The 25,500-nt window shown below is 39.8% G+C and overlaps 2 protein-coding genes across 11 annotated transcripts in view; one reads left to right on the forward strand and one right to left on the reverse strand.

Annotated features, from left to right (window-relative positions):
• Positions 1-25,500, reverse strand: part of LOC120771828 — a 180,009-nt gene that overhangs the window by 41,534 nt on the left and 112,975 nt on the right. The window lies entirely within an intron of this gene.
• LOC120771827 lies at positions 6,595-25,265 on the forward strand. Its single transcript, XM_040100056.1, has 13 exons — positions 6,595-6,702; positions 12,951-13,441; positions 13,980-15,114; positions 15,608-16,873; positions 16,951-17,069; positions 17,560-18,688; positions 18,766-18,881; positions 19,053-20,211; positions 20,308-22,839; positions 22,905-23,020; positions 23,168-24,299; positions 24,372-24,481; positions 24,572-25,265. The coding sequence occupies exons 1-13, from the start codon at positions 6,630-6,632 to the stop codon at positions 24,887-24,889; spliced, it is 9,696 nt and encodes a 3,231-aa protein (XP_039955990.1). The 5' UTR covers positions 6,595-6,629; the 3' UTR covers positions 24,890-25,265.

Below are 25,500 nucleotides of genomic sequence, written 5' to 3' on the forward strand. Positions count from 1 at the left end.
GAAAAAACAGGTCAAAAATTAAGGTTATGTTGACGGTTTTCTTCAATTATCGATGTGTGGTGCATACCAAACTCTTTCCGAATAAGGAATACAATTTGAGTGTTATGCGTCGTTTGCGCGAAGCTATTCGTAAAAAAAGGTTAGAATTATGTGCCGACAACTCTTGGTATTTGCACGACGATAATGCACCGTCGCATACTGCTTTGCTTCTTCGTGATTTGTTCGCCAAATCCAATATCGTGCCGCAACCACCGTATTCGTCTGATTTAGCTTCGTGCGACTTCTGGCTATTCAGCAAACTAAAACGACCGCTCCGGGCAAATCGTTTTCGGTCAATTGACGACATTAAACGTGAATCGCTACGCGTATTGATGTATATTCCGAAAAGTGACTTTAACAACTGTTTCGAGGATTGGAGAAAATGTTGGCACAAGTGTATTTGGGCCGAAGGGCATTACTTTGAGGGGACGACAAAGATTTTAAATTAAGGTGTTTTAAAATTATGAACAAAGCCTTACTATTTTTGCCCATTGTACTATTTTGGTTAACAACAATATGCCCAATATAAGAATTTCACGATTTCATCGCACATAAAATGTTGAATTCTTTCGAACAACTTTAAAATAAAGTTTTTCCAAGATCTGAAGTTACTTCCTCGGCTTTGGTCTTTGGAAGTTGTGGGACTATGAAATGTTCCGTTTCACACACACCTGACCCTTCCTTACTTGTTTGGCTTATTTTTTATTCAGTTGCAGTATTTTTTGATGTATCTCCTAATAACATTAACCTAGAGTGATTTTTTTGGTTCTTCAAGCCTTCAATTCTTTTAAACAGATCATTGATTCAAACTGCATTTTTTCACCAACGACTCTGGTGCGGACCAACACATCTTAACCTACTTTACCTGCGGTGCATTAAAAAGCAATCGTTCTCTCACCACTCTTGTTGTGGCGGCAGAAAGCTTCTCCGAAATAATTTGGAGGAATGGTGCCGAGTTGACAGTACTTAAAAAAATCCGGGTTAGTTGCGGTTACTTAGACCACACTATAGGGGGAACGTTATTACAGATGTACATATATAAAACTAGTTCTTAAAGTAAGGGAAGCATTTTTTTTTTTTTGCAATTTTGCAGCTATGAAATTCAGATTACAAGCTATTTATCTTAGCCGTATCTTACATAACGTAAATTCTATATTTAGGTCGATCTGATACTTCAAAGATGTAATTTTCTACATTAGTTAGCCAATTAAATTAATATTTTTCATGTCGTCACTTTAGTGTTGGCAATACTTGAACTATGCTCTATTGCTCAAAAGCTTAAATTTATGTAAGGAAACATTATCTAGTCAAATTCAAAGCAAAAACGTATTTAGATAACTCATTAAAGAAGTATAAAATATTTTATTACGCCAGAATATTTATTTTATGGGAATCGCGTTTTCGATTCGCTACTTAAATTCGCAAAATATTGGCAAATCTAAGACAGTTGTGTTAATATTTGTTAGCTCATTAATTACAAAATAATTTTTCATAATAAAATTTTTTTGAATTTTAATGGTGTTATTGAATTATAATCGATTGTTGTGCTAATTTAACTTTGAGTCTTCTATTCGATTGGCTTATCTTTTCTAGTGAATTCATCTGCAATATAATAAATATATACTTTTAATAGGCCCAATATTAATCAGAATTACATTTAATCAAGGTGATTTATTAATGATAACTAAGGGAAAATCTGAAAAAATTTATGGTCTGAAAGCTATTGAAAGAAATCGGGAAATACTTAAAGAAAAGAAATAAAATACAAATTAAGCCTTAAAAACTTGAGTCAGAAAACTATAATTTTCCATAAAATATTTATTCAATTATGGTAATACACAAAATAAAATATAATCATATCAGTGTTAAACTCTAAATCTCGATAGAGGCTCACATTTGAAAGTAGTTCTTAAAGCAGATTTACCAAATGTTTTAAATGAATAATAAAAAATTAATTAAATAAACGAAACAAGTTAGGAAGGGCTACGTTTCAATGAAACTGAATATTTTATACTCTTGAGTCTTTATATTAGATATTAGGGAGGCTCAGTCAAGTATTGGCCCGATTTAATCCATTTTTAACATACAGACATACCATTGACAGAGAAGGATTATCCCTGAATTTCGATTACATCTCACACATTGACCGATATTTTCGGTCAAAAGTCTACTATAGGCACTGGTGTGCAAATATTTTTTTTTTGTTTTCCGATTTTATTAATTTTCACACTGTCGGTAGAAGTTCTTTTAATACTAGGGCTTAGCAAATTTGGTTGTTGTAGGTTTATTGGTTTAGTAGATATATACATTAAACGTATTAAAGACAGGGGCCACACCCAATTTTTATACATTTTTTGGTACTTTATTGGTTATCGGCTAATGGTGCTTTGTGGGCATTGCAGTGGTCCGATTACGCCCATCTACGAACTCGTAAATTTTTTTTGTACTAAGAAACCCGCATATCAAATGTAAATTTGTACTCAAGTTACAGTTTGCACAGACGGACGGACAGACTGACGTCAACCTGATCATTTATTATATATATTACCCTATATCTCTCTCGATTAGTCTTAGGCGATATGTAATGTAGGAACAGGTTGCAAAAGTATAAACATGACGGAAGTTTAATATTTTTGCCCAAGACATTTTTGAGATGGGTTATCTCCTGTTAAAATTTTTAACCAAAACAAGAAAAATTAGACAACTATGGCTTTATGGATGTCATATAGTTGCCATAGTTGGGTGTTAGTTGCTTTGTTCAAGTTATAAATATGATAACGCGTGATCCAAGTAAAGTTAGTTTTTCAATAGCCTATTTTTGACAGATCAGTTATTTTTGTTCAGTGTTGTTCGGCATTTCATCATGGAAAGACTTATGCCTGAACAGCGTTTACTAATCGTTCAACTTTATTAATTCACGTTCTGCAAAGAATGTGTTTCGTGCGCTTTGTTTAACTTACGGTCAATATAAGCGGCCTACACCATCACCCATTTTGAGAACCAGTAAAGAAAATATAGCAGCCGTAGCTGAAAGTGTACACGCAGACCGTGGAGAGTCGATTGGGCGCTGTTCGCAGTACCTCGAACTGACTTATGGAACGACTTGGCGCATTTTACGTTGAGATCTTCAATTGAAAGCGTACAAAATACAGCTTGGCAAGAAATGAAGCCGCTCGACCTTCCCAAGCGATATTGCTTTGCTGTGTGGGCTCTTGAAAAGTTCCAAGAAGATCCGACGTTTTTGAGCCAATTTTAAAGTCTTTTCTATTTACTGGCGTAGAAACCGCGGTTATACCCAAGTTAACAACAGCGCGACAATCATTTCTTCTTTTCGCTATGTGGGTTTTCGTCCATTAGGACGACATTACCAGCCAGCGTAGCCTCTTCTTCTTCTTCTTCTTAATAGGCGTAGACACCGCTTACGCGATTATAGCCGAGTTAATAACAGCGCGCCAGTCGTTTCTTGTTTTTGCTACGTGCCGCCAATTGGATATTCCGAGCGAAGTCAGGTCCTTCTCCACTTGGTCCTTCCAACGGAGTGGAGGTCTTCCTCTTCCTCTGCTTCCCCCGGCGGTTACAGCATCGAATACTTTCAGAGCTGGAGTGTTTTCGTCCATCTGGACAACATGACCTAGCCAGCGTAGCCGCTGTCTTTTAATTCGCTGAACTATAACAATGTCGTCGTATATCTCGTACAGCTCACCGTTCCATCGAATGCGATATTCGCAGTGGCCAACGCGCAAAGGACCATAAATCTTTCGCAGAACTTTTCTCTCGAAAACTCGTAACGTCGACTAATCAGATGTTGTCATCATCCATGCCTCTGCACCATATAACAGGACGGGAATAATGAGCGATTTATAGAGTTTGGCTTTTGTTCGTCGAGAGATCACTTTACTTCTCAATTGCCTACTCAGTCCGAAGTAGCACCTGTTGGCTAGAGCAATCCTGCGTTGGATTTACTTGGTGACATTGTTGGTGGTGTTTATGCTGGTTCCAAGATAGACGAAATTATCTACAACTTCAAAGATATGTCTGTCAACAGTGACGTGAAAGCCAGGTCGCGAGTGCGACGACTGTTTGTTTGATGATTTTGTCTTGCCCTCGTTCACTGCCAGACCCATTTTCTGTGCTTCCTTGTCCAGCCTGGAGAAAGTAGAACTAACGGCGCGGGTGTTGAGGCCGATGATATCAATATCATCGGCATACGCCAACAGCTGTACACTCTTATAAAAGATTGTACCTGCTCGATTAAGATCTGCAGCTCGAATAATTTTCTTCCGAAGTAGGCTGAAAATGTCACACGAAAGAGAGCCGCCTTGTCTGAAACCTCATTTGGTATCGAACGGTTCGGAGAGGTCGTTCCCGATCCTGACGGAGCTTTTGGTTATGCTCAGCGTCAGCTTACACAGCCGTATTAGTTTTGCGGGGATACCAAATTCAGACATCTCGGCATAATGCAGCTCCTTTTCGTGCTGTCAAAGGCAGATTTGAAATCGCCGAAGAGGTGGTGAGTGTCGATTCTCCATAATTTGGCGCATGATGAATATCTGGTCGGTTGTTGATTTGCAAGGTATAAGGCCACATTGATAAGATCCAATTAGTTTGTTGACGGTGGGCTTTAATCTTTCACACAATACGTTTGATAGAACCTTATACGCGATGATGAGGAAGCTTATGACACGGTAGTTGGAGCAGATTGTAGGGTCTCCCTTTTTGTGGATTGGGCAGAGCACACATAAATTCCAATCGTTGGGCCTGCTTTTGTCTGACCATATTCTATAAAGAAGCTCATGCATGCTCCTTAACAGTTCTTCGCCGCCCTGTTTGAATAGCTCGGCTGGCAATCCATCGGCCACCGCCGCCTTGTTGTTCTTCAGACCGGTAATTGCTATTCGAACTCAATCGGTAAGTAAAGAAGCAAAACTTACCCATTTGGGACGAAGAACAACCTGAAGAGATTCAAGAACTACTATTTCATTCAGAAGAATGGCGTTTTGGCGTCATGATAACCGACTATTCGCTTGAAAATGAAGTTCGTGATCTCGGCGATATTTTGATTCCCACACATCGCATCAGTCAATGGATCTATTGAGAGCACACTTCGGTGAGCAGATAATTTCACGTTTTCGGCCCGTGGATTAGACACCAAGATCGTGTGAAAGCATTTAGACTTTTTGCCGTGGGAATATGTAAAGACTAAAGTCTATTCGGACAATCCCGCTTCGATTCAGGCCTTGGAACAAAACCTCACGGATATCATTCACAAGTTACGAGACGAAATTTTCGAACGAGTTATCAAAAATTGGACTCAATGGATGTACCATCTGCGACGTAACCGCGGCGAAGATTTAAAAGAGATAATCTTCAAAAAATAAGTACCTTTCGAATGATATTAAACATTCTATATTAAATTTGAAGTTTCGGTGTTTTTTTTTTTAAAGGTAGGCCCTAATAAGAATACACTAAAATTTGGATACTTAACTGAATAACAAAGTGGTGTAGAAATTTTAAGCTTATACTATTCATTTAATTAAGTTAATAAAATAAAAGAAATTTTGGTATTAAATTACAGAGGTTTGAAAAGGTTTTCAGTGGCAGATGATATAAAGCATGGAAGGGGGATGCATACGCTCCGTAAAAAGAATTAAAAATAGTAGTTAAAACAAAAAATATGTATGTATGTAAATATAGAGAGCGATGGCTGAGAAAATCTGAGTACCACTTTAATATAAAGCGAGTTCGCACCAAAATGGGATTAAAACAACTGAAAAGGTTTAGAAGAACTATCAAATATATTTTGGGGGAAAAAACATGACACACAAATAAAGTGGTGAAATAAATGAAATATACCACAGAAATCTGTACATGTATGCATCAATACCATAAAGTTAAAGTTTGCGGATAAAACTTCTGGAGCAGCCAAGGACAGACAGATAATACAAGTACATTGTATGTATTTTATGGCATGTATTATTATAAGCGCATGCAAAACTATGAATGGCAGATGTACTAAGGTACAATTGTACCTACACACATATTAAAAAAAAAACCTGCCGATGCCGAAGTGTTCGTTTTGGTCTATGAAAGTTTTACAGCAATTCTAATCTCGAAAACAATAAGTGCCAATAGTGCTGATAAGTGTATAATACAAATTCAGATTACGATTAGCGAACGATAAATGTCATATATGTATGTATAGTATGTATGTATGTCGTTAAGCTTACCAATGACACACGTCCACAAACTTTGGCCTTTCTAGTGCAAGAACTAATAGCTAATCTATATTGCAATGCTTGTTATTTTTATTGTTAGTTGCTGTGTATATTGGTGGTTTTTGTTTTTGGCTATAATAATTTAGTACAATTGTTATTGATAACATGGCTCATAAATATTGTATTATATTTCCTTGTGACGCTAAGAAGTTATGAAATGATTGTAAAATACGCACACATTTGGTATCGCGATCGGTTGATAACACCACCGGCTAATTCAATGCGAATCTATAAAAGCCACTGACCAACGAATGGCCAAATTAGTTGGCCGTAAATTTTCGGACGTCTCTTAACGTGGAACGTGAATTGGGCAAAATGTTGCCCCGAAACAAAAAAATTGGACTCCTTTTATTAGGTTTAGTGTTCTACTTAGTCAGCAGTGAAATTGGTAGGACACTACAAATTTAAATTTGAATAATAGTGAAAGAAAGTTATTAAATGTGCATAATAATTATTATATACTATACAATAATTTATACATATTATATGTAAATATATTATAACAGTACAAGAAAAAAATATCGACGTGAGGTGCCACGTGTAAAAGTGTGTTTAAAGTTTCTGTGGAATATGGCGAAATTCATAACTATAAAATTAACGGATAATCGTTAATTACATAACGGTTCTGCAACCCAATGGATTTCATGTTGCAACGTTTAATTTTTCGTTAAATAATTTATGCGTTTATGAGCAGAGCAAAGACAAAGCAACTATAAATTTAAATAAACCATACGTTGCTGAGTATAAAGTGATAAAAATACGGTGTGGAAATCCAAATTAATAAAAAAATATGGCAGATAAGCAGCTAAGTTAAGATAGTGCTATAAAAACCCGCAAATGAATTAGGAAGTTTTATTAAAGGTGTTCTTTAATCACGTATAACCGAAGGTTAATTACTAAACGCGAAGCAAGTTTTGGCGCTAAAACTGAATATGGAAGTGAATATGTTCACAGCTTTTCTGGTTACCAAAAATACACACCTATATTTTCTTGCTTTACTTGTGGGTCGTTCACTAAATAATTACGTCTGCTGACAGCAGCTGATCTTATTGATTTTTTCTCATGATGATGTGTGTCTACTTTATTTATAAGCCAAGTTTACGGTTATAGCCGAGTTTACAACAGCGCACCATTCGTTCTTCCCTTTCGCTGTTTGGCGCCATTTGGAGATTTTAAGTGTAGACAGGTCCTCTCAGAGCTGGAGAGTTTTTATCCTTTCGGACGACATAGCGAGCGTAGCTGCTGTCTCTTAATTCACTGAACTATGTCTCAATGTCGTCGTATATCTCGTACAGCTCATCATTCCATCGACTGCGGTATTCGCCGTTGCCAATGCGCAAATGACCATAAAACTTCAGCCGAACCTTTCCTCTCGAAAACTCGTGACGCCGTCTCATCAGATGTTGTCATCGTTCATTCCTCTGCACCATATAGCAGGACGGGGATGAGGAATGACTTGTAGAGTTTGATCTTTGTTTGTTGAGAGAGGACTTTACTTCTCAATTGCCTACTCAGTACGAAGTAGCACCTGTTGGCGTTGTTACGTTGGTGTTGGTGTTAATGCTGGTTTTAAGATGGACGAAAGTATCTAAGACTTCTAAGTTAGTTCTTGTAGAAGATTTTACTTTTTCCATTTAGCTCAACGGCTTGTATTATTTTATTCAGGAGTATTTTGAAGAAGTTGAACGATAGGGAGTCGCCTTTTCTGAAACCACGTTTAGTATTGAACGGCTTGTATAGGTCACTTTACTGTTATATATTTGAACAGCTGATGCAGTAAGGCTCGTTTGAAAAAAAATGTCCCTCCCACTTTTGGTATAAATCTATTTTTTTACGTAAAATTATATGACCTATCACTTAGAGTTGAAGCCAAATGTAGGTAGAATATTAATTAAGCCCTTCCGGTTAACATGGACCCTAAATTTGGGATTTGAATCCACATATTTTTTGGAGAAAAATAATCAAACCATTTGGAAATAAATTTCACATGCTCGATTTTAGTGAGACTGGATTCGGCTTCGAGTAATCTGATCGATTTTGAAGCATTTTAGTTTAATAGAAGAAGAAAAATATTAATTATTTTGAAGACTACTCTATCTGCTTATTTGAAAGAAAAAATTATGACGAAAATATTTTTGTTTCCTGAAAACACTATTTTATACCAAAGGCATACCCCGCTCACATGGGAGTGGTAACGAGTCGAATCACTATTGTGATCCTGCACTCTAGTTCGCGACCAATGCCTGCTAAGATCAACGGCCAGTTCCTTGACTGCGAGATCCTTCTGATTTAGAGTAGAATGTAGGAGATCTACTGAACGGCTTATCCTTGGCAAAGTACATCTTGCCACAATCAAGGAACTTCTTAATGAACACAATCAAATAGGCATTCACGCTGTAAGGCTAAAAACCCATTCGGACGTAAAGTCATAGTTTTATGGAAGAAGCTGAGTCTAAGACATTTTCTTCTCCATTAAAATATCTCGGCAGCCATACCTTCATCGAACCAGGCGTTATAAGAATCCCTAGTGAGATGCCTATTAGGATCGATCCATTTAACCTAACTCATCCCACACACAGTCTAGACAGATAATGATTTAGCTCGCTTGAATATGTAGTAGCTTTCGTCGTTTTCTGTTTACTTTAAATTTGTAACATTTTCTAAATAAAATAGAAGTCAAGCAACAATGCGACTATTTATTCTGATATTAACGCATTACTTAAATTATTATTATTGCAAATATAATAAGTATCTCAACATTAAAAAACACTATATTTGTATCTACTAAATCTGTATCAGCAATAATGTCAACAGTAGGATTTTTGGAAAATATTTTTACAAGCTGAGCGTTGTTTTGACACTCGCTCATTAGATTAAATGGATTTTTGTCAGATTTTCTATTTTAGGCAATTTCACTATTATCCAGTGATTGTAAAACTTTATTTGCATATATTTGGCCGAAAAGCGCACAAAAGATTTTGATATGGTGATATGGTGACTTTTGCCAGGTCAATACGGTTCAGATCAGACTTCATACTTTTAGACATCCAGTTGAAATAAGAGAAATACAAATATAACACCTATGCAGATTTGTGATAGGTTCAGGGCGTTTTGCTGATAGCTGATAAACAACTATAAAAGTTTTTTGTCTGACTTCAGGAAGCACTGTACGTAACAGTATGATCCTCCGCCAAGCTGAGGGATTAGCCATATAACCTAATCTAAGCTAAGACGTGCCTATATCATTAAAACAGAGATTTTAAACATATTATGAGGCGTTGAAAGCTGTATCTAAAAATTTACTTAGAAGAGATAGAAACTAAGGTCTATACGTCAAAGGAAGGATGATTTTGAAAGGAACAAATTGCTTAAAATCCTAAAACGATTTTAATTTGTATAAAGATATATACCTACATATTTTCTTTAAATTATTATTATCTTTTTTTAGGATGGTAGTCTTAGTATGTTAGTAATAATCAGCTGAGAAACTTCTAGATGGTTTGAAGTAAGCAAAAATTAGTACTGATGTTAAAGCAGGTGTACTGATCGATAATAATCTATTTAAGCGTATTAGTGTTGGTGAAACAAAGAGAAATGGCCGTGAAGTCTTTGAATCTTATTTGATCAGCAGAAAATCTTCCATTTCACAATGTACTTGCGGCTTTAAAATAATCATATAAGAACAATGTATCACATAGATATTGAGAGATATTGACTCATAATGCCTTCTAATTGATTTATAGTCGAAAATATAATCTTTCACTGCCTATTTCTTGTCAAAAAACTACCATAGGCTTTATTTTATAACTAACATTTTTTCCAAGAAGCGTAAACTAATCTGAATGCCGACTACTTATGCGTCTAATCTTATCATAATAGAAACCGTTGACAACAGTACTCGTGCGTAATTTGAATAAATTGTCACAAACTGTAAATTCATTAACATTTAGATAAACTCAATGGTGCCATATATTGGTCACTAAAACTAAGCTCTTTTTATTTTTTATATATTTTTCAAATTTTTTTAACTGTGGCGCGCTTCCCTATTTCCCAACCCTTCAGCGACACACGTATACCTGGAAGTCCACTAAGTATCGAATTGCTCGCACTATGCAACGGTTGTCGAAAAAAAGTAAAAAAACGCAAAAATACTGTTTCCATAAGCAAATATATAAAGTCGCAATAAAACGCTTAGTTTAATTGCGCCATAAATGTTTATAACGGTCGTAAATAAAAGTTTACCTGAAAAAGTAAGCAGTTGCCCTTTACTTTTTTTGGAGCTAAATATTTTTATAATTAGCACAAATAAATTTTTCGATAGCGAAATCTTTATAGACTTATTTGACTGCGATCTATTAGATATACTTTTTTCTCATATTTCATTGTAGATAAGTGACATAAACGCGTACCGGCCGGCATAGATACCTCAATAGTATTAAAATTTCAATTCTTTTGACAAAAAGAAAAATCAAAATAAAAAATAGACATGAGCACATTATTTTTAAACTGCTATAAAAGTAAATATTTGTAAGTGAATGCTGCTGCCGGTGGGGCGTATGAGCAACCAGCAGCGAGTTTTCTATGGGCGATATTACAAAGTGTGGAAACAAAGTGTTTTTTTTTTTACAAAAAAAACTGATGAAATTAATCAAATCTATTAATTTTTACGAAAATAAGCAAATTAAGATTTCCGTTTTGAAATTTGATTTTTGATCTTTTGAATTTTTATGACTTTTATTGATTTTATTTTGACTTTTATTGACATTTTTATGACTTTTTTGAGTCTGATTTTGTATTAAATAGAACCAATCCTTTTTCAATATTGTTATGACAGCTCTTTCTGAAAATTTTTTTTTTGAAATCCCCCTCTCGAAAATTTACTTTTTTCTCCTTAAGGGATGTTAGATTGCTGTTCAAAGCTCCACTTTTAAAGAAAAAACTGCATTGAGTAAAGCCAGTTAAAGAGAAATCATCTGATTTCAATATTTTCGAAACTGTTCACATTGAGTAAACAAATAGTTGCTATTGTAATATCTTGAAATAATTACGGACTTAAACCTTTCGAACCTATTGGGAAACATACATCACGATACAATTTTTCTCACAATAAATGGAGACTACACATTGTATTTATTTAAATATATGTATATGCTATTTAGAGATTCAGATAACGGTTAAAACTAATTATTTCGTACAATTAGACAATTCAGTTATTTTCTGAAAGTGGCAAAGTTGCGTTTAGTGTTTTTTGGGGGGATACATGCATTGGGACAAAAAAGACCCGGAAATTGTAAAAAAAAAAAACGAAAAATATTTAATCATTCTTCAATCATTTACCCGGGGAACTTAATTGCAATTTCGTGGAGTTCTTTTGTCTCAATGTATTTATTTTAAATATCTCCCATCTGCCTTTAAGAGATTCGTATATGTTTCGTTAGGTTTATTTATTTAATTTTGTGATTGCCGCGAATGCTCTGCTGGGGTTTTGTGGTTCAAAAGGTTATTTCCCTCAGGTACTCCTTACGAATACCTGAAGGTACGCAGGCAGAATTCAGACTTATCTACTAACATCGTTACTACATTGAAAAATATACCGGCAGGTAGTATGCCTAAATTTTTTAAATTATGGTATACATTTTTCCTTAAATCAAGAAGTAAATACTATATATATTATAAAATAGATAGAGAGACAGACATTGTCGATTTGCAACCTTCAAAATTTTTGCGTATGGATGCAGTTCTAATGCACAACGTGTTTCAAAGAAGCATTTCAAAACATTATTGGTCACATGTAGTTTTAGCTTAAAGAATTTTTTCCCTCTACTGTAAAGTTTTATTAAATAAATTGCGAAAAGCTCTCTTGAAAACGAAAAATATTGCTTGAAGTTGAAAATTTTCAAAAACAGTGAATACTCAACCTTAAATTAGAACATAATGTTAAAATTCAAGCTAAAATTGAAATAAAAAGGCTTAAATTTCTATTCAAAGAAAATGTAATTTTATATGAACTTTAAAAATAAAAGAAAAATATGACTAATTCACCACTAGTAAAATTACTCTATAGCGTTGCAATCTTATTTGAAATAACACCAAGAAAAATAATTAACTTCCGTAGCAACGAATCTATAAAAGCAAAAGATTTCTTTCAAGAACTTCGAACGATCAGTTTGCATTGGATTTATATGCCAAAATGACACGATCTGAACAATTCCTTCAGAGATTTCACCGTTACCTAGGACAATAATAAATTTGGTGAAGACATCTCTTTAAATGAGAAAATTTTCCATGCAAGCAATTAATTCCGATCGTCTAGTTTATATGGTAGCTATATGCTATACAAATGAGCAGCCTCTTGGGGCGAAAAAAACGTGTTCAAAATTTTTTATCAATATTTCAGAAAGGGAAGGACTATTTTGCGTATATACAGACAAACAGACGAACACCGACGGACATGGCTAAATCGGCTGAATGACAATGAAAAATTAGCAATAAAAAATACTTAAACGCACTTCGAAAAATAAAACACTTATGTATGCAATTAAAATTAAATATCTTTGATTATTGATATTATAATTTAATTTACTGAACTATCAAATTAATCATTAAATTATTAATTAATATTTATGAATCTTGCAGTTGTTGTCTCTGCTCTTCAATGCAGTCATTGTGAAGGCGACGATTGTGACGATCCAATCGTAAGAGATTGCACCAATGAGACTGATCAGTGTTATATACGGCTCGATGACAACCTCAACTTCGTTGGCATGGGTTGCGCCTCCACTTTGGGGAATGAAACAGAAATTGCCAACTTAATCAGAAATAAAGAGCTTTATGTATGTTCGACAGCAAATTGCAATGATTTTGAAAATTTACCACCAATAAATGATTGCACCGCATGCGACTCGTCGACAGATGTGAGATGTGCTATTCAACCTGCTACTGCAGGTACAACAAGACGTTGCGCTACTGTGCCTTTTACGCAGTGCTATGAACGCGTCAATATCGCAAACGGTGGCACGACGGAGCGTGGTTGTCTCATCGAACTGGAAGGTGATGATTTCTACAACTGCCTTAGCGGAGAGGGTGAGAATTGCAAAGTGTGCACGGGGAGTGGTTGCAATACAGAGGTGAGTGTGAACGATGATATGGACAATATTGCGTCTGACATATTTAAGAAGATTCATTTAAAAGAAGCTAAAATAATTTATTTATTTTTATGAGATTTAAGGTTTGCAAGAATATGTTTTATTTGTAAACTATCAAAGTTATTTATAAATGTATGATCACTGCATTAATAGGTGTGTGACTTTGCTATATTCCGTACCTGAAATTAACAATCAGCCTAGATGTAGGCCACATGTAATACTGAAGTCATGAAAATATACATAGCATATATTTAAGGGTAAATAGAACTGATGGAACTGATTCGTTCATTGGACGAATTTTCCGTTATTTATGAAAAAAAGGATTGCCATATTCTTTTAAAATTTTGTCTCATTATTAAGTTTCTGACATTTAATTCCATGTCAACCCAAAATGATTGAGAACTTTACAACATTGCATAGCACGGTTAGGGCAACTAAAATACATCCATAAACTAGCTTCTCTCTGACTCTAAACAAGCTAACTTTCATTTTCATTTTTCATTTACAACATTTTTTGTAGATCGTGCCAGCCAATCGTCAACAATGTCAACGCTGTGACTCCGATGCGGATAGCACTTGCAGCAGCTTGCCATCGGCGCTCTCCACTTGCCCCACATATGACGTAAACGATACATGCGTCTCTGTCTACGAGTCGGGCGTGACACGACGAGGCTGCGCTAGTGAGTTCACTTGCGATGCAACCGCTAGAAATTGTGAAATTTGCAATGCAAATGGCTGCAATACGGCAAATGTAAAGAAGCGTGCCGAGGAATTGTACGGTATTTTCCAAGACTTGCCATTGAATTGTTATACCTGCGAGGATGAAGATTGCGAGACGAGTAGAGGATTATTGCGCAAATGTCAGGGTGATTTGTATCAAGATTGTTTGACGGTCTTCGACGCCACCGGGAAGGTATTGGAACGCGGTTGTGAAGCAAGCATTAGCGCCGAGCATAAGTCCCATTGCACCACAAATCCGTCACTGTGTTTCAATTGCAAATCGAACGGTTGCAACAACCAAACCGAAGTGAAAACGAAAGAACAGTGTCTGTACTGCGATTCAGCCGTGAATGCCGATTGTGCAACGAATATTGAAGCGATCACCAGCACACGCGAATGCGTAGACGGCTGCGTGACGGCGTTGTATGAGCGCGAATCAAACCCGAATGTGTTCGATTTGGCGCGCACTTGCTTCGAGGATGTCGAGTTCGATGATCGCGAGACATGCACCACGGCGAATAACTGTGTTCAATGCACCGGCGAGAAATGTAATACAGCGCTGGTGCCGGCCGAAGGACGTCTCTCTTGTTTGCACTGCAACGGCGATGATTGTGACAGTCCGGTGGCGAGTGCTTGTAGCACTTATTCCGCGAGCGATCAGTGCTATATATTCTTTGATAATGTAACATACAGCGCTGTGCGCATGGGCTGCAAGAGCAGTTTGCCAGCTGGCGCGATTTACGAGGATATCATGCATTACTTCCTTTGCGATGGTGACGATTGCAATGATTACGACAATTTACCGGAAGCTCATATATGTTATGTTTGTGATTCGGCGACGGATGTGAATTGTGCCATTAGCCCTTCAGCCATTACAAATCAAGTGAGATGTCAAATTCATCCGCATACTGACTGCTTCACGCGCATAAGCGATGGTAAGGAAATATAATGTTTCATTGACTAAGTTAAGTTGTAAAGGCGAGCTGTCATATTTGCGTGACAGCTCTAATAAGGCCGTGTCAGAATGCGAACGTGTACGTTAAAGACGGATAAGTATGCGAATGAAGTGGCGTACGTATTGCAAGTAAAAAAAATCAGCTGTTCATCATAATCGTTAACGGTTAATGTAAAAGTTTAGAGCTCAGTTGTCAGTTGCTTACCTCACCGCTACGGAATCCACGTACCTACTCTGACGTGGCATATACTCCACCGAAGTTAGTCTCTGTCTCTCTATCTCTCTCCTTATTTCGGTTTGTACCTCGACCTCTCTGTCTCTTGAAAAACTAACGTTATTTGAAATTGGTTCAAACCCGCTTTAACCTGCCGGTTTTAAACTGGTTCTGTACGAAGAACCCAACCCCTTTTTGTGCTGCGCTGTAGTTCTTTCATATAATTTTAATTTAACTTTATAATATTTCTTTCACACAGATGGTCACACTGTACGCGGCTGTATTAGCACGCTGAATAGTACGGAGTTCCTCAGCTGCCATGAGGGCACACCCGGCGAATACTGCAGAATCTGCGCGCAAAGCAACTGCAATGTGAACATCTATCCCAGTAATCGTCAACGTTGCTACCGTTGCAATTCCTTAGACGATCCCGAATGCGCCAATAATCCCGGCAATAGTACTTATTCTGCCTGTCCGTTATATGACAGTGATGATGTTTGCGTGAGCAAATTGATCGATGGCACTGTGCATCGCGGTTGTGGCACCGAACTACAATGCGATGGTGGTACGAACTCGAAGACTTGTCGTACGTGTGAGGACTCGTATTGTAACGATTATGTCTTCACGGAGTACCCGATTGGCGATCCAGGTATTTTCCAGGAATTGCCATTAAACTGTTACAATTGCAATGGCACCGAGGAGTGCAGCGGCAGTTTGGGAAATGTGCGAAAATGCTTAGATAATAATTATCAAACCTGTACGTCGGTATTTAATGCAACCAATGGCGAAGTTATTGGACGCGGCTGCAGCGATACCTGGGCGGAGACGTGTGCCGATGATGATCACCAGTGTTATGATTGCAAATCGAATGGTTGTAATGTGGCCAAGTCGACAGATGACTACATCGAATGCATATTTTGTGATGCGCAATTCGATGAGAACTGCCTGACCGATGTCAGTAAAATCGTACAGAGTCGCGCCTGTTATAAGAGTTGCGTAACGACTTTGTATAATCGCACCAACGATGACACGCCGGTGCGTGAGCTTATACGTACCTGTCTCGATGATATGGATTTGGACGACCGTGAAATCTGTGCCGATGGTAAAGATGCCAATTGCAAAGCATGCGACGAAGAGTATTGTAATGATGCCATTGTTGGTGAGCGCATTTCGTGTTATCAATGTGTGGGCGATGAGTGCCAAAGTCCTGTAGCAAAAACTTGTCGCGCTGTAACCGAAGGCGATCAATGTTTCGTAGAATACGATGAGACCAGATCGATTGTGGAAATGGGTTGCAAGAGCAAGTACGATCCGGCTGAGGTTAAGGAGCTTGTTATAGCCAAACGTCTGTGGCTGTGCGATGGTGAAAATTGTAATACTATCGATGCCACGCCAGTAAGTCAAACTTGTGCCATTTGCAATTCGATAACCGATGCGGACTGTGCGATTGCGCCGCAAAATGTCACTTCGCAAACAACTTGCGCCAGATCACCTTATACGCAGTGTTATTCGCGTGTATTGAGTGGTAAGTACCGGCAGTTAAGCATTGCTTAAGGCTGTAACGGTGCTTTATAAATCTCATACTTTTTTGTTTTCTTCAAGACGGTCATACGGAACGTGGTTGCTTGTCCAGCATTGAGGGTGAAGATTTCTACGATTGTTTGCTGGGCGCAAACACAACGAACTGCTTAGCTTGTGTTGGTAGCGGATGCAATTCAGCGGTAAGTTTTCATTAAAAAAAAATGTGTTAGTTGTTGTGTCAAAGAGAACTTTTACTCAAAGGCATGTTTAGTACAGAAATTGTTCAGCTAGCGCTCAGAGGTAAGCTCTAGTTGGCTCGTTCAGAGATCTAACAGTCGGTTTGTCTGTTTCTACTTTTCTCTCCGCTGATTAAGCGATATACTATTGGTGTCAATACATCGGAGAATGACTGAAAAATTGATATGCCCGCAAAACCGATGAGGCCTTAGATTCCCATGTATGTTTTTTTGGTCTTAAAGAGGTTAACGCTTGACCGCCAAACTTGTTGTCTTCAAATACTTATATTGAAGTTCGTACTAAGTACACTTTAGCTTCAATTTATTTCATTTTTCAGTTTAGTAACTTCGGAAATACGCGACTATCGCTTTTAAAATCACCAGCTCATAAATACATATGTATGTATGTATGTATGTATATTTACACTCTCATATGTGACATCTGCTATTTTAGATCTATCCCGCAAATCGTTTGTCCTGCCATCAATGTAGTTCCGAGGGTTCTTCGCAATGTGAGAGCAAACCAGATGACGCCTACTTGTGCTTGAAATACAGCGAATCCCAACAATGTGTCAGTACTATTGATAGCTTCGGCTACACTGTACGTGGTTGCAGCTTGGAAGTCGCATGCGGTTCTGATGTATGCGAGAGTTGCAGCGGAGACGATTGCAATGTGAGCAATATCAAGCGAAAACTCAGCGGTCGACCTGGTCAGTGGCAAGAACTACCGCTGACTTGTAAGGTTTGTGAGGGCAAAAGTGATTGCGCTGGCACACCAACGGAACTCGTTTGCACGGGCACCAATGATTATTGTATGACAGTATTCGACGAAGATGACAGTGTGTTGGCGCGTGGTTGCAGCAGCGGTATTGAAGCTGCGCATGGTGCATATTGTGATGTCAATGCAGATAAATGTCAAAATTGTAACTCGAACAACTGTAATACGGTCAGCGCTTTGACGGACTACATTGATTGTATTTACTGTGATTCGGCCACCAATACCAACTGTGTTTCACACCCCGCGAATGTAAGTGAATGGCGCAAGTGCAATACATATTGCATGACAGCATTGCGCCCTAGAAAAGCATCTCCCGAGATATTTGATTTGTCTCGTAGCTGTTTGGACGATAAGGAAGCGGCCGATCAGTTGATCTGCCGTGAAGGTAGCAGCGACTGTGTGGCATGCCAAGGCGCTGCCTGTAATACAGCAGTATTGCCAGCCAACCGACGCTCCTGCTACACATGCGAGGGTGAGGAATGCATTACACCCGAAACCGCCGCATGTACGGCATACACGGAGAATGAGCAATGCTATGTTTTGTTCGACGATCTAAGTGATGTGCAGCGCATGGGTTGTGTCAGCGATTTGGACAGTGCATATATAGCACAAAATGAGCATTTGTTGTTGCGCTGCAGTGATGGCGATAACTGCAATTCGTTTGAGAGCTTCCCCAAACCGATCACTTGTTACCAGTGCGACTCGGCTGATGATGAGTCCTGCGCAAGCGAGCCATCGGCAATACAGACATTGGCAACATGTGCCGCCTTGCCAAATGTAGACTGCTACACGCGCGTAATCGCAGGTAGGTGTCTAACAGTTGAGCATTAAGCCAACGATATCTTTGGAAAAAATATATATTTTCCTTTTAATATCTTACAGACGGTAGCACCCAACGCGGTTGCGTGAGCACTCTTGCTAAGACCGAGCTACTCAGTTGTCTGAGCGGTGACGCTAGCCTTTGTCAGACTTGTAATAATAGTCTCTGCAATAAAGAGGTAAGCGTGACTGATCTTAAAGACTGCTGTATGTCTCTTTTGAATAGAAATAAATTTGGATTTCTTTAAAGTATGTGCTCCGCAGGCCCACGAACAACTTTCACTATACGAACAATATTTCTTTACTTTAAAAGCAAGTTCTAATTTTGTTTTTTTTTTTCGAATCCATAGGTGTTCCCACAAGATCGTCGCAGTTGTCAACGCTGCAATTCCAAAGACGATCCCACATGTCAAAGCTCTCCCAACGCCGCTTCAGTATGTCCATACTATGACGAAGATGAATTCTGTGCCACTAAATTGGTTAACGGCTATATCTACCGCGGTTGCAGCTCTGAGTTCCAATGTGACACCACAAACAAACTATATTGCCGTCATTGCAATTCCGACAATTGCAACACTGTGGACTTGACCAATTTGGGTAGCTTGGATATCGGTGAGCCAGGTAAATGGCAAGATCTGCCCTTAACTTGCTACGATTGCGAAGGGGACGATTGCAGCAACTCGGCCGGTACACTGCATGAATGCGAAAACAATAACTTGCAAACTTGTCAAACTGTCTTTGGTGCTGATGGTGCAGTGGTGCGACGCGGTTGTAGTGACGATGTCTTGGCCACACATGAGGAATACTGTGAAGATAATGCTGGCCAATGTCTCGGCTGCAAATCAAATAATTGTAATAATGCCACCAGTCTGGATCAATATGTCGATTGCTACGCATGCGACTCGGCGACTGACGCACAATGTGCTTTAGACTTCGTTGCTGCAATCAGCACACAGCGCCAATGTCAAGGTCATTGCGCTGTGGCATTGTATCCACGTAGTAGCTCCGAAAACCCATCTTACGAACTGGCACGCACATGCTTGGACGATTTGGAGGTTGACGATCGTGAGAAATGTTTGGCGGGTGAGCATGAGTTCTGCGTAGCATGCGAGGGTGCGCTATGCAACACTGCCTCTTTGCCGGCAAACAGACATAAGTGCTACACTTGTGTGGATAATGAGTGCATTGACTATAAGGTGGCCGAATGTAGCGCCTACCAACCGAATGATCAATGTTACATTAGCTTCGATGCGGAGAACAGCATCTTTGGCATGGGTTGTCGCAGTGACTTGGAGTCGGATATCATAACGGCACTCATTAAACAGAAGGTACTGTTATTGTGTGATGGTGAGGCATGCAATAGTGTGGAATCGGTACCAACAGCCAAAACTTGCTCAGTGTGCGATTCCGAGAGCGATGAACGCTGTGCGACCAACCCCAACCTGGTGGCCGATACGGAACGCTGTACGAATCTGCCGTACACGAACTGCTACACTCGCGTAAAGGAGAGTAAGTATAAACATATTAAATGCATGCATTATTATGTATCAACTACTGAAACTGTGTCCCATATTTTGTAATATTTTCCTTTCCCATCACCCATAGATGGCCATACTGCACGTGGTTGTCTTTCAAACTTGTCTGAGGACATCTTCTATAACTGTCTCTACGACAACAGCACCCTCTGTGAAGCTTGCATCGGTGACAAATGCAATGGTTTGGATGTTTATCCCACAGACCGTTGGCAGTGCCAACAATGTAGCTCCGAAACAGATCCACTTTGCACCAGCACACCAAACAGCAACAAGATCTGCCCGATCTACGCTGAAAATGATAGTTGCGTCACGAATTTGCGCGATGGTATCACAACACGTGGCTGCGCATCCAGCATGAGCTGCGACGATGAAAGTGACAGGAAAACTTGCCGTATTTGCACCACCAGCGGTTGTAACACGGTGGACTTGGAGAAATCACTTGAACAAGGCGAACCCGGCAAATGGCAGGACGTACCGATTACATGCCGCACTTGTGAAGGCGAAGAGGATTGCGAGAGCCTAGGCATCTATCGTGTTTGCACCAGCAATTTATACCAAAGCTGTATGACAGTCTTCAATACAGACGGTAAGGTGATACAACGTGGCTGCAGTGATGCTGTCGAGGAAAACAATAGCGCGCTTTGCTCGGAGTACCCAGAAAATTGTTTGCGCTGCAACTCGAATGGCTGCAATAACTCAACACGTTTGGCCGATTACATTGACTGTATTTACTGCGACACCGAGAGCAATGCTAACTGTTTGAACAACGTTAGTGAGGTGACGCAGACACGTAAGTGTAATACATATTGTACGACAGCGCTCTACCCCAAATATGACGAAGTCAACCCCGCCTATGCATTGGCACGCACATGCTTCGACGATTTGGAGTATGATGATCGTGTAGCCTGCGCGGCCGGTCAAAAAGAACATTGCCAAGTGTGCGCTGAAGCCAAGTGTAACACGCAGTCAGTGCCGGAGACACGACTAAGCTGTAATGTGTGTAAGGGTGATGATTGTCAAGATCCACAGCCGCAGTCATGCGCCGCATATCGCGAGGGTGACCAATGTTACATACAATTCGATGAGGAGCGCAGCATTGTCGGCTTCGGTTGCCGCAGTGAGTTCACCAATGCTGAAGCTGATTATCTGCTACAAAATCAGCGACTTTTCTACTGCGATGGTGATAATTGCAACACCTTCGATGCGTTACCAGAAGCACAGTACTGTAAGCTCTGTAACTCACGTACTGATTTGAATTGTGCCACAAATCCCAACAGCGTCACAGCTACTACGCGTTGCGCCTACTTGCCATACACAGAGTGTTACACACGCATACTGGACGGTGGCGTCACCGAGCGTGGCTGCCTGTCAAGCTTGTACGATGACGACTTCAGTAGCTGCTTAAACGGCACCGCGCCATATTGTCAGGCCTGCAAGGGCGACTCCTGCAACAATGAATTGTATCCGGAAGATCGACTTTCTTGCCACATTTGCGATTCCCTCACAGATTCGACTTGCACAAATAATCCAAATAGTGTGAGCGTTTGTCCGTTGCACGTCGCCGGCGATACCTGTGTCACAGCTTACACTGATGATGTGACCTATCGTGGCTGCAGCTCGAGCGTGCGCTGTGACGCCTCCCAGCCAAGATCTTGTTGGCCATGTGAGGGCGCTGCTTGCAATACCATCAATTTGTCACGTAGGCAAGATGATAACTATGGCAAATGGCAAGATCTGCCATTGAGTTGTCTTACATGCAACGGTACGTCGTGTGCTGCTGTCAATGATGTAGAGTCCGTAACTTGTGCGAACAATAATGAACAGGACTGCGTTACGGTATTCCAAAGTGGTACGGTTATCAGACGTGGCTGTGCCGATGCTGTTGAAGAAGAATACGGCGACTACTGTGACGCTAATCCGGCCGATTGTTTGAACTGCAAGTCCAATTCATGCAACAATGCAACAGCGCTGACACAATACAACGAGTGCATCTACTGTGACACACAGAAGAATCTGTCGTGTTTGTGGAGCCCAGAAAGCGCAACGCACAAAACGCGTCAATGTCAAGGTGGTTGCATGACTGCGCTGTACCCCTCGGATAGTAGCAGTGATCCCGGTTACGAACTGATACGCACTTGCTTGGATGACAAAGAGGCCGCTGATCGCGCAAACTGTAACGATGACCAATGCCAGAGTTGCGTGGGTAGCAAGTGCAATTCTGGCACCGTGCCGGCCGAGCGTCTGAGCTGTTATCAGTGTGCAGGTGATGACTGTGACGAACCCGAGCTGAAATTATGTCCTCTCTACAAGAGCGAAGACAAGTGCTTCACTTGGTTCGATGAGACTAACAGTGTTAGTCAAATGGGTTGTGTGAGCTCGTTCCACGATCAAGAAATAAGCACGATTATCAGCACGAAGCGCGTACTTGTGTGCGAGGGTGATGCTTGCAATTCGTTGAACGATTTACCGAGACCACAGCAGTGCGCCGTTTGTGATTCGGCAACGGATTACACTTGCGCTACGAACGCGCAGGAGATCAGCACATTCAACACCTGCAACGTATATCCGTACACCAACTGCTACACCAAATTGATCAGCACGGGTAAGTACAAGCCTAGCTGTAGCATGGTAGTAGTTTGCGTCCTAAAAGTACTTTCTTTTCCTCAGATGGTTCGACAACACGTGGGTGCCTGAGTGATCTGCCGGCCACCGAATTCGTCGACTGTGTGTTGGGCAATGATAAGAACTGCAGTATTTGCATTGGAGAGGGTTGCAATCGTGAGGTAAGTGAAATGAGAATGCGTTCTTGTAACTGCTCAGGTGATTTTCTATAGGAATGGGTCAACACAGGTGTAATTTAGATATGTTGTCTTCACAAGCACGAAGAGCTAAGTAGAGCTAACCTTAATAAATTTCTTCCATCAATATAGGTTTTCCCCGAGGATCGCCAACAGTGTTATACCTGTAATAGCGAAGATGACGATTCCTGCCAATCCAACCCAACACGTCTCTTGCCATGCCCATTCGTTACAGAGACTGAGAAATGCCGCACCGCTGTAAGCAACAACATTACGATGCGTGGCTGCAGCTCAGAGATCTTATGTGATCTTAACGACAGAAACTGCGTCTCATGCAATGGCAGCGCCTGCAACAGTATCGATCTGCTGAACCGTGCCGAAGACGATGGCGTACATGGTTTGTGGCAAGAATTACCACTAAGATGTCACACCTGTGAGGGCGAACACTGCCTACAGTCGCTGGGACCAGCCTACGAATGTACCGGTAATACGGCACAAGATTGTGCGACTGTCTTCACAACGGACGGTGATGTGAAACGTCGTGGCTGTTTCGACGATGTGGAAATCTACGAGCAACGCTATTGCCGCGAGAATCCACATCTATGTTTCAGCTGCAAATCCAACGAATGTAATGATGTTTGGAATACGACCGATTATATCGAATGTAATTTCTGCACTTCCGATACGAATCCATTGTGCTCAACCGATCCACAAAACGCTAACTTCACCAAACGTGCCTGTAACAAGGAATGTATGGTGGCAATTAAAGGCTCACAGGTGATACGATCCTGTTTAGATGACAAGGAGCTGTACCATCGCAACGAGTGCCGTGGCGATAGCGACGAATGCTCGAGCTGTAGCACGCCTAACTGCAATGATTTCGTTTATCCTGTAATTCCTGAAAGCGACTTCAGCTGCCACGTCTGCAATGACGCATCTTGCCTCACTAGTGTCAGCCAACGTTGCGCGAACGCGGTCGCCAATGACTACTGTTTTGCCAAATACGAGAATGGACGTCCGGAACTCTTGGGCTGTGCCAGTTCGCAGAGTCAAAGCAATCTGACGGCTTGGGAAGCGGAAAAGAAATTATACACTTGTACGGAGAAGGACTGTAATGTACTCTCTAATTTGCCAACCACAGGTGTGCAATGTGTGTCATGTAATTCGGAGCTAACGCCCGCATGCGCACAAAACCCAACCGCCGTAACAGCCACCGCCTCATGTCCAGCGCTGCAAACTCAATGTGTCACGAACCTGGATAACGGTATGTAGCATGGACTTTTTTTAAACTAAATATGAAATATTTTATAATTTAATATTTTTAACTAACTTTTAGCGGGTCATACATTGCGCGGTTGTCTGAGCGATCTGGCGCAAAGTGATCAAGCGGCATGCGCAGTTAACGGCACATGCAGCATATGTATTGGCGACAATTGTAACAATGTGGTGAGTTTCTTTTCTCATGCAACACAACAACAAGCTCATTTAATAATTTTATTTTAAATTTATTATTCATATTTGTTTTCTTTGACTCAGCTCTATCCCAGCAATCGCCTTAGATGCCACATCTGTATCTCCTCGGTCGATGAGAGTTGCTCTAAGGATCCCAATCATCTGCAGGTCTGTCCGATCTACTCGTCCACCGATCAGTGTGTGACCAGACATGATACGTACACGGAGCGCGGTTGCAAATCGCAAATCACTTGTGACGTCAGTGACGGCCAGACATGCAACATTTGCTCCGGTGACGGCTGTAACACAGTCGAGCTGACCGGTGGCGCCACCGTGCTGTCTACAGTCAGCCTATTGACGACATTAGTGCTCGCTATTGTTGCAATGTTAGTGATTACTTAGATTTAGTTAAGCGAAAGGTGTCCAATTTAAAGCGTAAATAGTTAATGAATCAACAAAGATTATTTACTACTTACGTAACAATTTAGCATAAATATAACGGTTTGTATATAATACTTAGCGTAAAGAAAGGAAACAATAATACTTGAAATTGTATTTCTAAAATCATCAAAGTGTTCCGTTAATAGCACTAAGCGTACATATATGTATGTAAATGTATATACATTCAGGTATATGAAAAAGGAATTTAAAGGAGGCATAGGTATATAAAATAAATTTTTTGCTTTTGTATAACTGAAGTAATATGAATATGAATATGTCTATATATTTCGTATAGATGCGCGTATTCAATATTTGAACACTAATAAAGGTACATAGTATACACTTTTATATAGTTATATATATATAAAATTTTTCGCTTACCTTGTACATAGCATATTTGTTTGTATGTAGCAATTTCGGCAATCAAAAGTCAAAATAAAATAAAATATTTTCTAATAATAAAAAAAATGTTTCATTAAAAAATAAGGAGCCATCGCACCCAACACGTCTCTTGCCACGTCCATACGTTGCAGAGATAGAGAAATGGCGAACTTATCAGCTGATCGAATTCG

This window comes from Bactrocera tryoni, chromosome 3 (genome assembly GCF_016617805.1).
Source record: "Bactrocera tryoni isolate S06 chromosome 3, CSIRO_BtryS06_freeze2, whole genome shotgun sequence".
In the NCBI taxonomy this organism is placed as follows: domain Eukaryota; kingdom Metazoa; phylum Arthropoda; class Insecta; order Diptera; family Tephritidae; genus Bactrocera; species Bactrocera tryoni.